This window comes from Mus caroli, unplaced genomic scaffold, assembly GCF_978045245.1.
Source record: "Mus caroli unplaced genomic scaffold, Mus_caroli_1 scaffold_17, whole genome shotgun sequence".
Lineage (NCBI taxonomy): Eukaryota > Metazoa > Chordata > Mammalia > Rodentia > Muridae > Mus > Mus caroli.
In genome coordinates, this window is record NW_028227272.1 from 21,678,203 (window position 1) to 21,690,740 (window position 12,538).

At 39.2% G+C, this 12,538-nt stretch overlaps 1 protein-coding gene across 13 annotated transcripts in view; it reads left to right on the top strand.

Annotated features, from left to right (window-relative positions):
* Positions 1–12,538, top strand: part of Lpp (LIM domain containing preferred translocation partner in lipoma) — a 608,013-nt gene that overhangs the window by 333,894 nt on the left and 261,581 nt on the right. The window contains exons 1-2 of one of the 13 annotated variants that reach the window (XM_021185106.3): positions 5,297–5,537; positions 5,631–5,682. The exons of 11 other annotated variants lie outside the window; for them this stretch is intronic. In XM_021185106.3, the coding sequence (XP_021040765.1) occupies positions 5,533–5,537; positions 5,631–5,682 (57 nt within the window). In that variant the 5' untranslated portion in view covers positions 5,297–5,532. Of the gene's footprint in view, positions 1–5,296; positions 5,538–5,630; positions 5,683–12,538 lie in introns of those variants that run through there. One more of the 13 variants, XM_021185107.3, reaches the window with a different exon arrangement.

A 12,538-nucleotide genomic window follows, 5' to 3' on the forward strand; every position in this document is an offset into this window, starting at 1 on the left:
GTGTTCTAGCGTTCTATGTGGATCGGGAAGGCTGGTGAGCGAGATGCCAAGGCAGTGTAGATGGACTCTTGGCAACATGGAATGCACACATCTGCTAAATGCTGGCGGTGAGTCCCATGACAGGATGTCATGATCAGTTCTGTCCTGAGTCTCCTTTCTTTCTCAATGCTCTGAACCAATTCAAAGCACGATGGCACTGTCTCTAATTTAAGGTTAGCAGAAAACAGTATGAAATACAGATGAACAAATTTTAGCAGAATGTTCATTGTTGTGACTTCAGAAAATAGAACACATAGGTCTCCACCTATGTCTATAAATAGAGACTTCAGGCAGATGGTGTCAATGTGTAAGGCTGTCACTATCAGAAACACAGGGATGTGGCCTTGAGCCCAAGGGGAAAACTACTGCTTTATTTCTACATATGTAGCCTTCCCTTCCTTACAGCAGCACAAGTGCCCTGAAGTTCTCTCCTGGCATAAGATTGCCTCTTGTATATTTTAGAATTTAGGGAAACAGAGAGGAGCATGATGTAGGCTGGAGTCAATGTCTGCCTGCCAAGGGCTGAACGTCGGCTGCCCTATGTCCTCTCAGATCTACTAAGAGGTGAATGTCACTTCTCCTGTGACCAATGGGGGAAGCATAGACAGGATGATTCTTCATTGTAAAGATCCAAGAAGTTTCCTTCTGGACCTTAATCATAGTAATATGTGAGAGGACAGTGGAAATATCTAACTTCATGCAATCTCTTTGGAAGGCTAAAACACAATGGGAGTGTGACTATAACTTAGGGTGCAGATTAGCCCCTGAGGATGTGAGGCTGGTGAAGTGGTGGGCTCTGCTGAGTGGCTCTCAGTGGTCAGAGGGCCAGGGAAAGGAGAAGTTGAGAAGTCGGGGTGAAGCAGATCTTAGTCGTGTTTCCTCCTTGGTTGTATGTCTTAACTAGCTGTATAGCACAGAGAATGGACATTCCTAGTTTCCTACTGCCTCTCCTCTTGGCCTATAGATCCCATTAGTGTTTAGATTGCACTTTTGGTTTATTGCAACTACTGGGTATCTTTTTCATACTGTCTACTGGAAGGACAATATTGTTATCTCATCATCTTTTACTACAAAGGTCAAGGGGCCTGGAGGACAGTATCACTGTCAGCCTTGTCCTGTTCACTGCAGTATTATCCACACATGCTAAATAGTCTAAAGGTGAGTGCTGTTAGGTAGTGGCTAATCTATGGTTCTTGACCAAAATAGCCTCTAAGATGAGATTATGATTTTTAAGAGATCCCTACAGGGGCCTGCCTTTCAAATAAAATCCACATCTTAATAGCTTCTATAAGGGATAACAAAATAAGTTCCTCCTTTTACTAATCATAAAAGCACTGTTCAAAGGAGCTTAGTGGAGGTTCATATACTGAGACCCTAGCAAGGAAGTCTTTTGGCATTTTCTTCTCTCTGTTAAGTGGGAATCCCATATGGGTAGAATATGTGCTTCTAAATACATGCATATCTGGATATATGTGACAAGAAACCTTTTGTGTCCTTGCACAACATTCCTTCAAAGTGGCGATATACTTTGAAATATGTGAATCATTCATGTATATATATATATATATATATATATATATATACACAATTTTTTGAAAAATGCTGTGTATTACCACAGCAATTAACACATTAGTGCTTTGATTACTTTTTAAAAGCTTTCATATATAATTTTTATTTAATTAAAATATAATTATATTGCTTTTCTTCTCCTTTTCTTCCCCTCAAGTCCTACCCCCATATTACCCATTTCTAAATGCACCCCCTATTTTGACCATTGTTTTTACTTACACATGTAAATGAATACATTTTAGATACAGCCTGCTGAGTTCATTCAGTTTTGCTTGCATGTATATTAGACCATTGGTATTGGATAATCAACAAAGAGGTAAGCCCTCTTCTCCATGTAGCAGTTGTTAATTGCCTGGAGTTTTCATCTAGTGGCTGGTCCCTGTGCCTTCTCCCATTGTGATGTTAATTGTTACTCTTATGCATACATGTTGTTAACATTTCATTGGTCCAGCTCTGTTATTGCTGCAAGACACAGTCCCACATCAGGCTTCCTGGTTCTCTGACTATTAAATTTCAAACTGTTTTTTAAAATTCTTGATAATGATCTTTCCTTTTTTTCTTAATAAAACATAAAAAATCCATAATGTCTCCTCCTAATTTAAGGAATTTAAATAATAAAAAATAAAACGTCAGATGTAAAATAAAGAAACATTCAGGCATAAATGTTTCAAAAGGAACTCTACCATACTTCAAGTTTGTTGTTTTTTTAAGCATTTTCTTTTAGCAAATACATAGAAATGCCTTTCCTGAGAAGCACTGGCTCCTTCTCAGTGTGGACCGATTTCCTTGTCACAAAGCATGATTTAACTTTTGTCCTGTGAAGTGATGGTGCACATGGAGCTTCATGGTGACACCAAGGGCTTAGGAATTAATGGCCTTTGAAAGAATCTCTGTGTGAGTAGTGTTGTTGTAGAATAGATAGGACTGACGTTTGTCCCCTTTGGTGGTAATTGTACAAAGCATCTCCTGCCTTACACTCTCAGTACCCGAGCTATCTAATGTTTGGATAAGGAGATGCTGGAGCTCCACACCCTGCTGCTGCTTCTCAGCTGATTGTGTGCAGATTCTCAGGGCAATGTAAACTATGCGTCTCCTAATGTATAGGCTAGATTTTCACATAGAATTTAGAATGCCATATATCGAGATTTTCAGGTATGGGAGCAGGACTCAGGAGGCAGTTTTGGTAAGTTTGAGACAACTCTTTCTGATACAAGACTATTTTGAAAAAGTGCATCTTTTAAAACTGCCATTTTTGAAAAAATGTATATTCCTAGCACTTTGCCTTTTGAACTGTCAGGACTCTAACCACCGTGCAGTAAATAGAAGAAACCCTGACTCCTGACTCATTCTAATTTTCCCCGGTTTTGTTACATTTTAAATGTACTTATTCTGTTTGCTCGTGAATAAGTGAAGTGGCAACCATGAAGCTCAGAGGACAACTTGTGATGGCGTACCATGTCTGTGGCAAAAGTCGGACTCAGGTTGTCAGGCTTGGCCGCATGCATCACAGTCATTTCTCTTGGCAACTCTACTCTTGGTGCCTTAATGGACTTCCCAAAAAGTTGTAGCTCTCACGCTGCATGAGTCTCTTTTATAGTTTTCTAAACATAATTTCCATGTTCTCTTACATATTTACCTCTCTGGTCCTGTATTTCCACATCGTAAAAATGGAGCTGTTCATAGATCCTATCTCCTATGGTTGTTAGGAATAATGAATATGTAATACCGTGTCCTTATTCTTTGAGGTATCTACATTTTATTTGTAAGTTAATTCTGTTAAATCTGTGTATATGAATGGTTTGCCTACCCGTATGTCTGTGCACAACCTGTGTTCCTGGTGCCTTTCAAGGCCAGAGGAGTGCATCAGGTCTCCTGGAACTGGAGTTACAGATGCTCTGTGAGTTGCCATTGGGTTCTAGGAATCAAACCCTGGTCAACTATAAGAGGAGCAAGTGCTTTTAGCTACTTAGCCATCTCTTGAATTCCCAGCATCTACATTTTTAATGTCAGTTTCTGAGAGATTGAAACCAATTAGGTAAGTTAGCACCATCATTTCTTTCTTCATGTTAAAAACACAGATGCATTCATATAACCCCAAGCATCATGTGTAGTGTTTATGGTTCTTATCATAATGCCTACCACAATAGAGTATTACTGCTATTACTGGTGACATATAAGGCACCATATTTATAGCTGAAAAGCACCTATACCTATCCTCTTTTTTATTACTGTACTGTCTCTAGGTTTTATTTGAGAAACCCTAGAGGACTTTCCATAGAGCACACAACTAAAATATCTAGATTGTGGTGGTTTTTTTCCCTGTATCTTCTGTACTGTTCACCTAGGTCTCAGATTTCCCTGGTTTTATAATGTCACATAGTATTACTAATATCTACTTGTGTTTCATACTTCAATGTCAGTTTTAGAGTACTTTTTAAAGTTTCAAACTTTTTAAATCCAAATTTCTAATGCTACTAATCCTTAAGTGAATATTCTTTATACCCCATGGAATGATTTCATTAGTGAAATCATTGTGGTTTGTCAACTCCTATAATTCTTTGTATTACTTCTTTTGACACTTGCTCTTTGGAAATTTCACTTCTGCCTTGAAATAAGACATTTCACATCATACCAAGGCATTTCTGTTTCTCTGCTAATGAATATAAATCCTTGGCGCTAGAAAGGTGGCTCAAACATTAAGAGAATGGGCTGCTTTTCCTGAGAACACAGGTTGTATTCCCAGTACTCACATAATATCTCCCAACTGATGTTAACTCCAGAAGCAGATCTGATGTCCTCTTCTTGCCTGCACATGCTTCAAAAAGGCACACGGTACACAGGCATAACACACACAATTAGAAAAATTAAAACAATTGGTGACCTATATTTTCTACATATAGGGTTTACACCATCATCAGGACTTTGCTCATATCCCTACTCCTAATTTCAGAGATTACAGGATTTATGTTAGGAGGTAATGATGATGCAAAGGAGAAGGCCTGCCTTTGATAGTCTACTGGTATTAGTTCTCTCCCCTTGAGGAAGCAGTTGGAGTAAATCTTGTAGCTATACATATTTGTGATATTACTACTATTTTACCTATGGAAAGTCTTGATATAAATTAGTCCTTTGCAGGAAGCAGAACTATAGTTTTTCTTGCATAGTACCAAGCATAATTGGGAACCTCGACAGCCAGGCTCAAGAGTAGAGTCAAACACAAAAAAAGATTTGAGAAATTAATCTATAGGGAGATAATTTAATAACTAAGGCTTTTGTTTATTCATTTGGTTGTATTTTCAGGGTGCAATACTTTTTACTTTTACTTCTGTAAATCAAATGAGCTTTTAAGACTTGATCAATACATTAACAAGGATTTATTGAGGACCTGCCATGAGCTAGAGACATTGTATGTGCTAGACATAAAACGCAACTTGTAATGGCATTTACACTAACAATGTTCTGTGCCGTGATAAAGCAAGTGCCAAGGGACAGTTGCAGTTCCTTTGTGTTTATGTCGGAAGCTCAGGAAGGTGAATCTTGTCAAGCTGAGGAGGTCTTTGAGAAGTCTCTTCTAAAAGATTAGGGTGACGTTTGTAGTCTGGAAGTATGTGGAATGGAGAAGGAAGTGCTTTGCTGTGAAAAAGTGTGCTGAGACTCAAAGTAGTTCAAGATATCTGTAGGTGTACAGTAGCTTTGTGGGTAGAGTCTGTCTTCCCTCCGGGTATGTGTGACTGTGCCCTCTATGAGGTCACAGAAAGGGCTAGCTACAGGTTATATCCTGGTGGATAGGTCAGAGAGTTTGCCACAGTTAAGCTAGACAGTGGGCTCATGCCAAGTTGGCTCAAGGTCCCATAGTTTTAAGTGTAAGATGTGTATAAAAGATTGGTGCTCCCAGCTTTTTGAAGAATTTGAAGGGCTTAGAAAATGGAGTAAGTGGAAAGAAAGAATGTGTCTGAAAGAATGCGTTGGTGATGGTTCAGTGCAGTGCAGTGACTTTGTGTATTGTGCACCCTGTCCTGTAGGCTGCTGGGGAAAGTAGGGGCATGCCTGAAGAGGAGCACTGGAACACTGAAGGTTTGTGATAACAACTTGGTTTGGATTAGAGAGGTAACTTGTGATGTGCTTAAACTGTAGAGGCCTTGCGTAGTGAGTGAAAGCGGATGTGTCTTCCTTATGGACATGAGCCGTAATAATCCAGGTAGAATGTGAGATAAAGTCCTCTGATTTAGCACTTCTGCAGCTGAAGCTAACTTGTTCTTACATTAGGAAGTTATACTTAAATAAATTTTCCAGTAATATCTGACGTCTTTCGAGAATGTTCAATGACTTTTGTCAGTTAAATCTCTCATAAGAATATGGTAGATTATCATTTTTCAGTAGTTTACAGTTAGGGAAATTGTAACAGAAGGATTTAACCCAAAGTCCTGATTAGGTGGACAGATATGGTCTTTGAGCCAAGACACTATGGCTCAGATGGTTAAACATGAATTGGCAACTCAATATATACTTTAAAATACTGATACTCTCCGTATATTAGGGAACAGTGATACTAGGCAAAGACATATATTTGCACATACAGACACACACACTCAGACACACACAGACACATACAGACACACACACCCTTTGCTTTTCAACAAGTCCTGAATTATAATGTGGTGATAGATTCATGCCATGCTTACCTCATTCTAGTTGGAAAAACATTTAGTAAAATGTTTACTCTAGTTCTTACACCAGCCCTAAAGACCTTTATCTGTAGTAATCAGCTTTGAAATGATCTCAGTTTAATTTCAGTTTTATTTTTCCATTGCTGTAATATAGTAACCATACTAATTCAAGAGTTTACTGTAATGTGAACTGATTCTAATCTGGATGAAATTACTATACCTGCTTCATCGTTTAGTGTACAGAAGTAAGCAGAGTGTTCCGTCCTTTGTTAGGTGATTAAGAATATCTGAGTAAGCACGCCCAAGGCCTCTTGAGTTCTCTGCATCTTATAGTTAAGGCAGTTAGGTAGAGAGAATTCCTGTGTGACCTTTTGCAATTTTTTTGAGATTATAATTGTAACATTTCCTTCTTTCCTTTCCTTTTTTCAAAACCTTCTTGTGCTCTGCTCCCTGGTTCAAACTTACAGCCTCTTTATGCTTTTGTTGTTCATGGTGGGGGTGGGTTTTTTGTGTGCATGTATTCCTAAATACATAAATACCACTTGTTCACTTTGTATAATATCAATTGCAGATGTACCTTCAGAGTCCTGGGAAGTCTGGTTATGTTTGTTAAAGTGCCTGTTTTCTTGGTGTTTGTTTGTTTGTTTGTTTTTAGTTTTTCTAGAAGCCACTGATATTTTTATATTTAGTATCTTTATAATGAAATATTTGCCATTTTAATATTTAATCTTTAAAATTTAAAGTAAAATAATATTCTCCATAAATAGTAGAGAAGCAATTGCCCAGTATGAAGATTGTGTGCTGCAGAGCTCTCATTGGACAGTTGGTCTCAGGTAGGGAGCATCAAACAGGACACTGAATAGTCACTGCAGGGCCGGAGTCGCAGTGCCTGCTTGGCAGCACAGAGATCTGGAACGCCTTAAAATTAAAATCGCAAATGCAACAGATTTAATCAGTCCTAGTATTTTTCTCTCTTATTCTCCCAGTCCTAAGTTAAAAATAAAATTCGCTGCCTTATTTTCCTACATTCTAGTTGGGATTAGCTGGAGCTCTCAACAGGAAAGCAATAGATAGAGTAGACACCATTGTGTGGTGGGTGAAAGCCCGGTAGAGATAATTATACAGTCACACCCACTATATTACCCTTCAAAGAAACTGAGCCTAATATTCTCCTCCTAAGCAATTTAACCAACTTCTAAAAAAAAAGCATAAGATATTATTTAGAGAATGAAATAGCTACTGTATATAATCAGGAGGGAGAATTATAGCAAATTATTACACTCATTTGATAAGTACATAAAGAGCTACATTCAAAGCTTTGTATTGAGCCTCCTTGGTAATTGTTCATTTCTGCTAACTGTCCTGTACAAAGGGCAGCTGTAGAAGTGCTAGAAAAGAAGGATATGTGTTATTAAATTTCTCCCCTACTGCAGACTCAGTCCCTTCCTATGCTCCACGGGATGAAGCTCATTTTGTCACCAGATGTCAAAAGTGATGACTTTTTTTTCTTTTTTGCATTTCCAAGGAAAACGTTCATGTCTAGTCACAGAAAATAATTAAAAGTGCAATAAATTTGTTTTACTATCATGTTTGCATGCACATGTGTGTATGTTTTAGGCATGATTGTGACAAAGCTTTATTCTCTGTATGTATACAGCACTCCAAAACACCATTGTTTTCTAAAGATAGGAGTGTATGTATAACTTCACAGGATAAGAACATCCCCAAATCCCCCAAATTGTTTACTCACTTGACCAACAAGCTGTCAATAATATTGGGGGTTATTTATTTTTGATTTTCTTTAAACAGAATAAATACATGTATAAATACTGACACTTCAAAGATTGAGGAGTTACATTTGTGTTTGCTATGATTTTTTTTCTCCACCAAGCCCAACAAAAACAAAAGATTAAAAGTTGAACTTATTGCTATTAAGAGAAGCTTCCCAACATAGTTTTTAAGCCAGATAGCCCTTACAAGCAGTTGTTGAGATGTCAGATGCCCATGGAGGAACAGTGTCCCTCATTGGTCAGCAGTGTTCAACAAATGTCTTTATCTCTAGATGATTCATGGAAAAAGGCATGAAAGTATGGAGTATAAGACTGTATTGCCTACCCAGCCAGTTGTGGGAGTGAACCTTGGCATCCTTGAGGCAGCAGAGCACAGTACCCCTCACATGCTTATACTTCAGCAATTATAAACTCTTTGTCTCTTGAGTTTCTTCCCATTTCCAACTGATTGCTAAGAGTCAGGTGCCAAAAATCATTTACAAATCACTGTCATCAAGACCATCAAAATGGATCATGAAGGTCAGCCTGGAAGATAGTCCTGGTGACAGAGTTCTTGTAATTGTTCCTGCTGGCCTTAGTGACAATGTTATAGAGAACCATAGAATTACTGTGACTCTTGATAAAAACATAACTCAAAAGACTGATCTCCAAATGCAAAGAATTCTTTAGAACACCAAGAAAACCACATGTTGCTTTGTTTTTGCATTTATTCATAACAAGAAAGGGACACACAATTTACTAAAACCAACATGAGTTGGTTTCAAGTATATTTCAAACCATGTCTTTGAACAAGAATATAATAAACATTCAATGAAGAAACAGTTATGACTTAAATGGCACTGATTTTGCTTCTAGAACTGTAAGAGGTAAGAGGACGGTTTATAGTAAGCAGTGCCTTTCATTTGATGAGTCGTTGCAATAATCACTCAAATGATAAGTTATATAGTAGAGATTAATATTGGTAGGTACATTAACAAGATGAAGGGGTTTTTGGCCCTTCAACTCAAAGTGAGTAGTTCTACAAAAGGAAGTTTGGGAGTTATCAGAAGTCTGAAGAACTTGAATTGTAGCAATATCAATGTGATTTGCCTCAAATATATTTTATATATATTGTACTATATTGGGCTGAAATTCTTGTCACACAAATGTTTATTTCTTTTTCTTTCTTTCTTTCTTTCTTTCTTTCTTTCTTTTTCTTTTTTTTTTTTTTTTTTTTTTTTTTTGGTTTTACAAGACAGGGTTTCTCTGTGTAGCCCTGGCTGTCCTGGAACTAACTTTGTAGACCAGGCTGGCCTCGAACTCAGAAATCTGCCTGCCTCTGCCTCCCAAGTGCTGGGACAAATGTTTATTTCTTTACCAATTTTTTTACTGGATTATGAAATTTAACAACAGGCAGAAGTCATGCTGTTAACTGAAGTAGGGAGCCTGAGTCAGAGCCCAAGTGACTCAGTTATAAAAGCTCTCTACATCTGCCTACAGCAGACTGCATCCTTTTCTTTCATAACTTGCTAATCAGACATTGAGAAAGGACCTTGCTACATTGTCTCAGTAGCCACCATTTCAAAGAGTTGATCTCTGTCCCAAGCAAAAGTACACTATTTAGAATTTGCAGTGGCTTGGGCTACTTATGTATAGTAATTTCCTCTTTGGTTCACAGCTTATTGGTTTCCAATATCTATGTGGCTCCGCCTAGCCATGAAGATGTCAGGAACCTAGAATTATTTAGAAGGAAGGATCCATAGTTTCCACCTAGTTCATGTTAACAATAGCTAGCAGCCTGGGGCATTCCCTCTACGTGTGTACTATCATAATACCCGGACATGGCTCACAGAATCAACTAAGTAGCATTCATAGGGCTCCCAGAGAGGAGAGGCCCCTTGGTCTTGCAAACTTTATATGCCCCAGTACAGGGGAACGCCAGTGCCAAGAAGTAGGAGTGGGTGGGTAGGGGAGCAGGGCGGGGGCAAGGGAAGGGTATAGGGGACTTTTGGGATAGCACTTGAAATGTAAATGAAGAAAATATCTATTAAAAAAAAAAGAGCTCCCAGAGACGGAAGCAGCAATCACAAAGCCTGTGCCGGTCTGTGCTAGATCCTCTTCATATATGCTATGGAGAGGATGTCTGACTCTTTAGAGTGTTCTTGGGTCCCTTCCCCCTTACTGGGTTGCCTCGCCCACCCTTGATGCAAGGGTTTGTGCCTATTTTTATTTTATTTGTTATGTGCTGTTCTGCTGATATTATCCCTGGGAGGCCTGCTCTTTTCTGAAGGGAAACAGAGAAGGCTGGATCTGGGGTAGGAGGACATGGCTAGGAGGTGTAGAGGGAGAGCAAGTGCAGTCAGGATATATTGAAAACAAAAACAGAAAAAGAAAAGATATTTTAAAAATAAAATAAGAAATTAAGAATGGATGCATGGTGCCCTTCAAGCAGCATAATGTACTACACTAGGCAGTAAGAGAAACCAAGATCCAACTGCCATGCCCGGGAGTCATACATTTACTGCAAAGTGTTATGCTTCACTGTAGGCTATGGCTTTTCAAAAACGACTTTAGTAACTATTTGCAAATGCCTTGAACCCCCTTCCTATCCACTGCTTAAAGGTAGGGGAGGAAAGCTGGGCTATAGGACAATGGAGGTGTGGACCCATTTAGAAGTAATTCTTTGGGTGCTTCCCGTCTTCATTGTTAGGGTACCAGCAGTCCAGTTTAGTAGTGTCACCAAATGCAAATGAGCAGTGGTGGCATGATCCAGCATTAACAGCCAAGCCTCCACCAAGTCAGCATGAGTCAGTAGGAGGGACCAGGAAAAGTTCTCTGCCATGCCTCTCTCAATAAAGTGAAGATCAGCGAAGATACAAGATCAATGAAGCTTTGCATAGTAAGCAATGCAAGTGTCCTGTCTTAGTCAGGGTTTCTATTCCTGCACAAACATCATGACCAAAAAGCAAGTTGGGGAGGAAAGGGTTTACTCGGCTTACACTTCCATGCTGCTGTTTATCACCAAGGAAGTCAGGACTGGAACTCAAGCAGGTCAGGAAGCAGGAGCTGATGCAGAGGCCACGGAGGGATGTTCTTTATTGGCTTGCTTCTTCTGGCTTGCTCAGCCTGCTCTCTTATAGAACCAAGACTACCAGCCCAGAGATGGTCTCACCCACAAGGGGCCTTTCCCCCTTTGATCACTAATTGAGAAAATGCCTTACAGTTGGATCTCATGGAGGCATTTCCTCAACTGAAGCTCCTTTCTCTGTGATAACTCCAGCTGTGTCAAGTTGACACAAAACTAGCCAGTACATGTCCCATCACTGTTTGTTGGATCCTACTTCTACTCTCTTCAAACATCACATGTCTTCCCATGAGTCTACATCATATGACACAACCAGGAATTTCCTCTTAACTTCACTTTACAATGGACCAGAATTTGTCTCAATTTTGGTTTGTTTGTTCATATTTCAAGGCTGGTAGTCGATCTACAGCCTTAGAAATGTTAGGCATGCTACTGAGCTGTGTCTAAATATACAGAGGTTCTTTTTAATTCTTTTTCTGGCCTTCATTTTTAACCATAAAAAGAAACAAATACAGTTGAAGGTTTTCTGAAAAATATAACAATGAGCTATGTGATTCTCACAGTCTTCTAAGAAAGTCTATTTGTCTTGATCCTAGAACAAACACTTAGGAGATTGCAATGTGTGACTCTTCACTTGATCTGAGCCAGAGGCCGAGAAGCACTAACCTTGCTTTATTCTTTGTCTCATCTTCTGATCTTACTTTATTTAGGACAGTGGTCATTGGTAAGGAACTCTCATAATAGATGAAGCTACCCAGATTTCCATTTAAATGTTCAATTTGAAGGAATTTCTAATACAAGTAAATGTAGAAAGAGTATAATGTTTGCAATGACAGCTGAGGTGGTCTCTGTAACCCTTACTTTACTGAATGTGTAGGGTCATCTGACCTCTTGTCAAGCAGAGTTGTGGATAGTGACACATTCCTTGGCTCTGCGAGACAGGACTAACAGAGCAGCAGCCAGTGATCCCCTGGTCACAATTCTGAGGAAGTGTTGGGAGAAATGGGGAGGGCAGTATTAAAGAGGATCTCTTGGCTAAGATAGAAATGTCCAATGTTTCGGGGAAGCCTTTGCCCTGAGATGAAAAACTGAGAGGATTGGTCCCTTCCAACTTTTCTGTTGGGAAAGGGAAAGCCTTATGTTCTTAATGTGCTTGAAACAACCGTGCTCTCATCTAAAAATTTAGTATTTTCTTCTAGTGAGTCAGGTAATAAACAGATACCCGAGGTCTGCGATAGGTCCTCAGTGGGCAAAGAAGTCTCTCCAGCCCCTGATGCCCAAAAAGCTTCATCCCAGCTGTATCAAAAGTAAAGTCTGCACACTTCTTTAGACCCATGGAGCAGCTTCCAGAGGTCCCTAGGCCAGGTTACAGCCCAAGCTCGAATAAAAGGCGTATGTAGTAGCTGTAT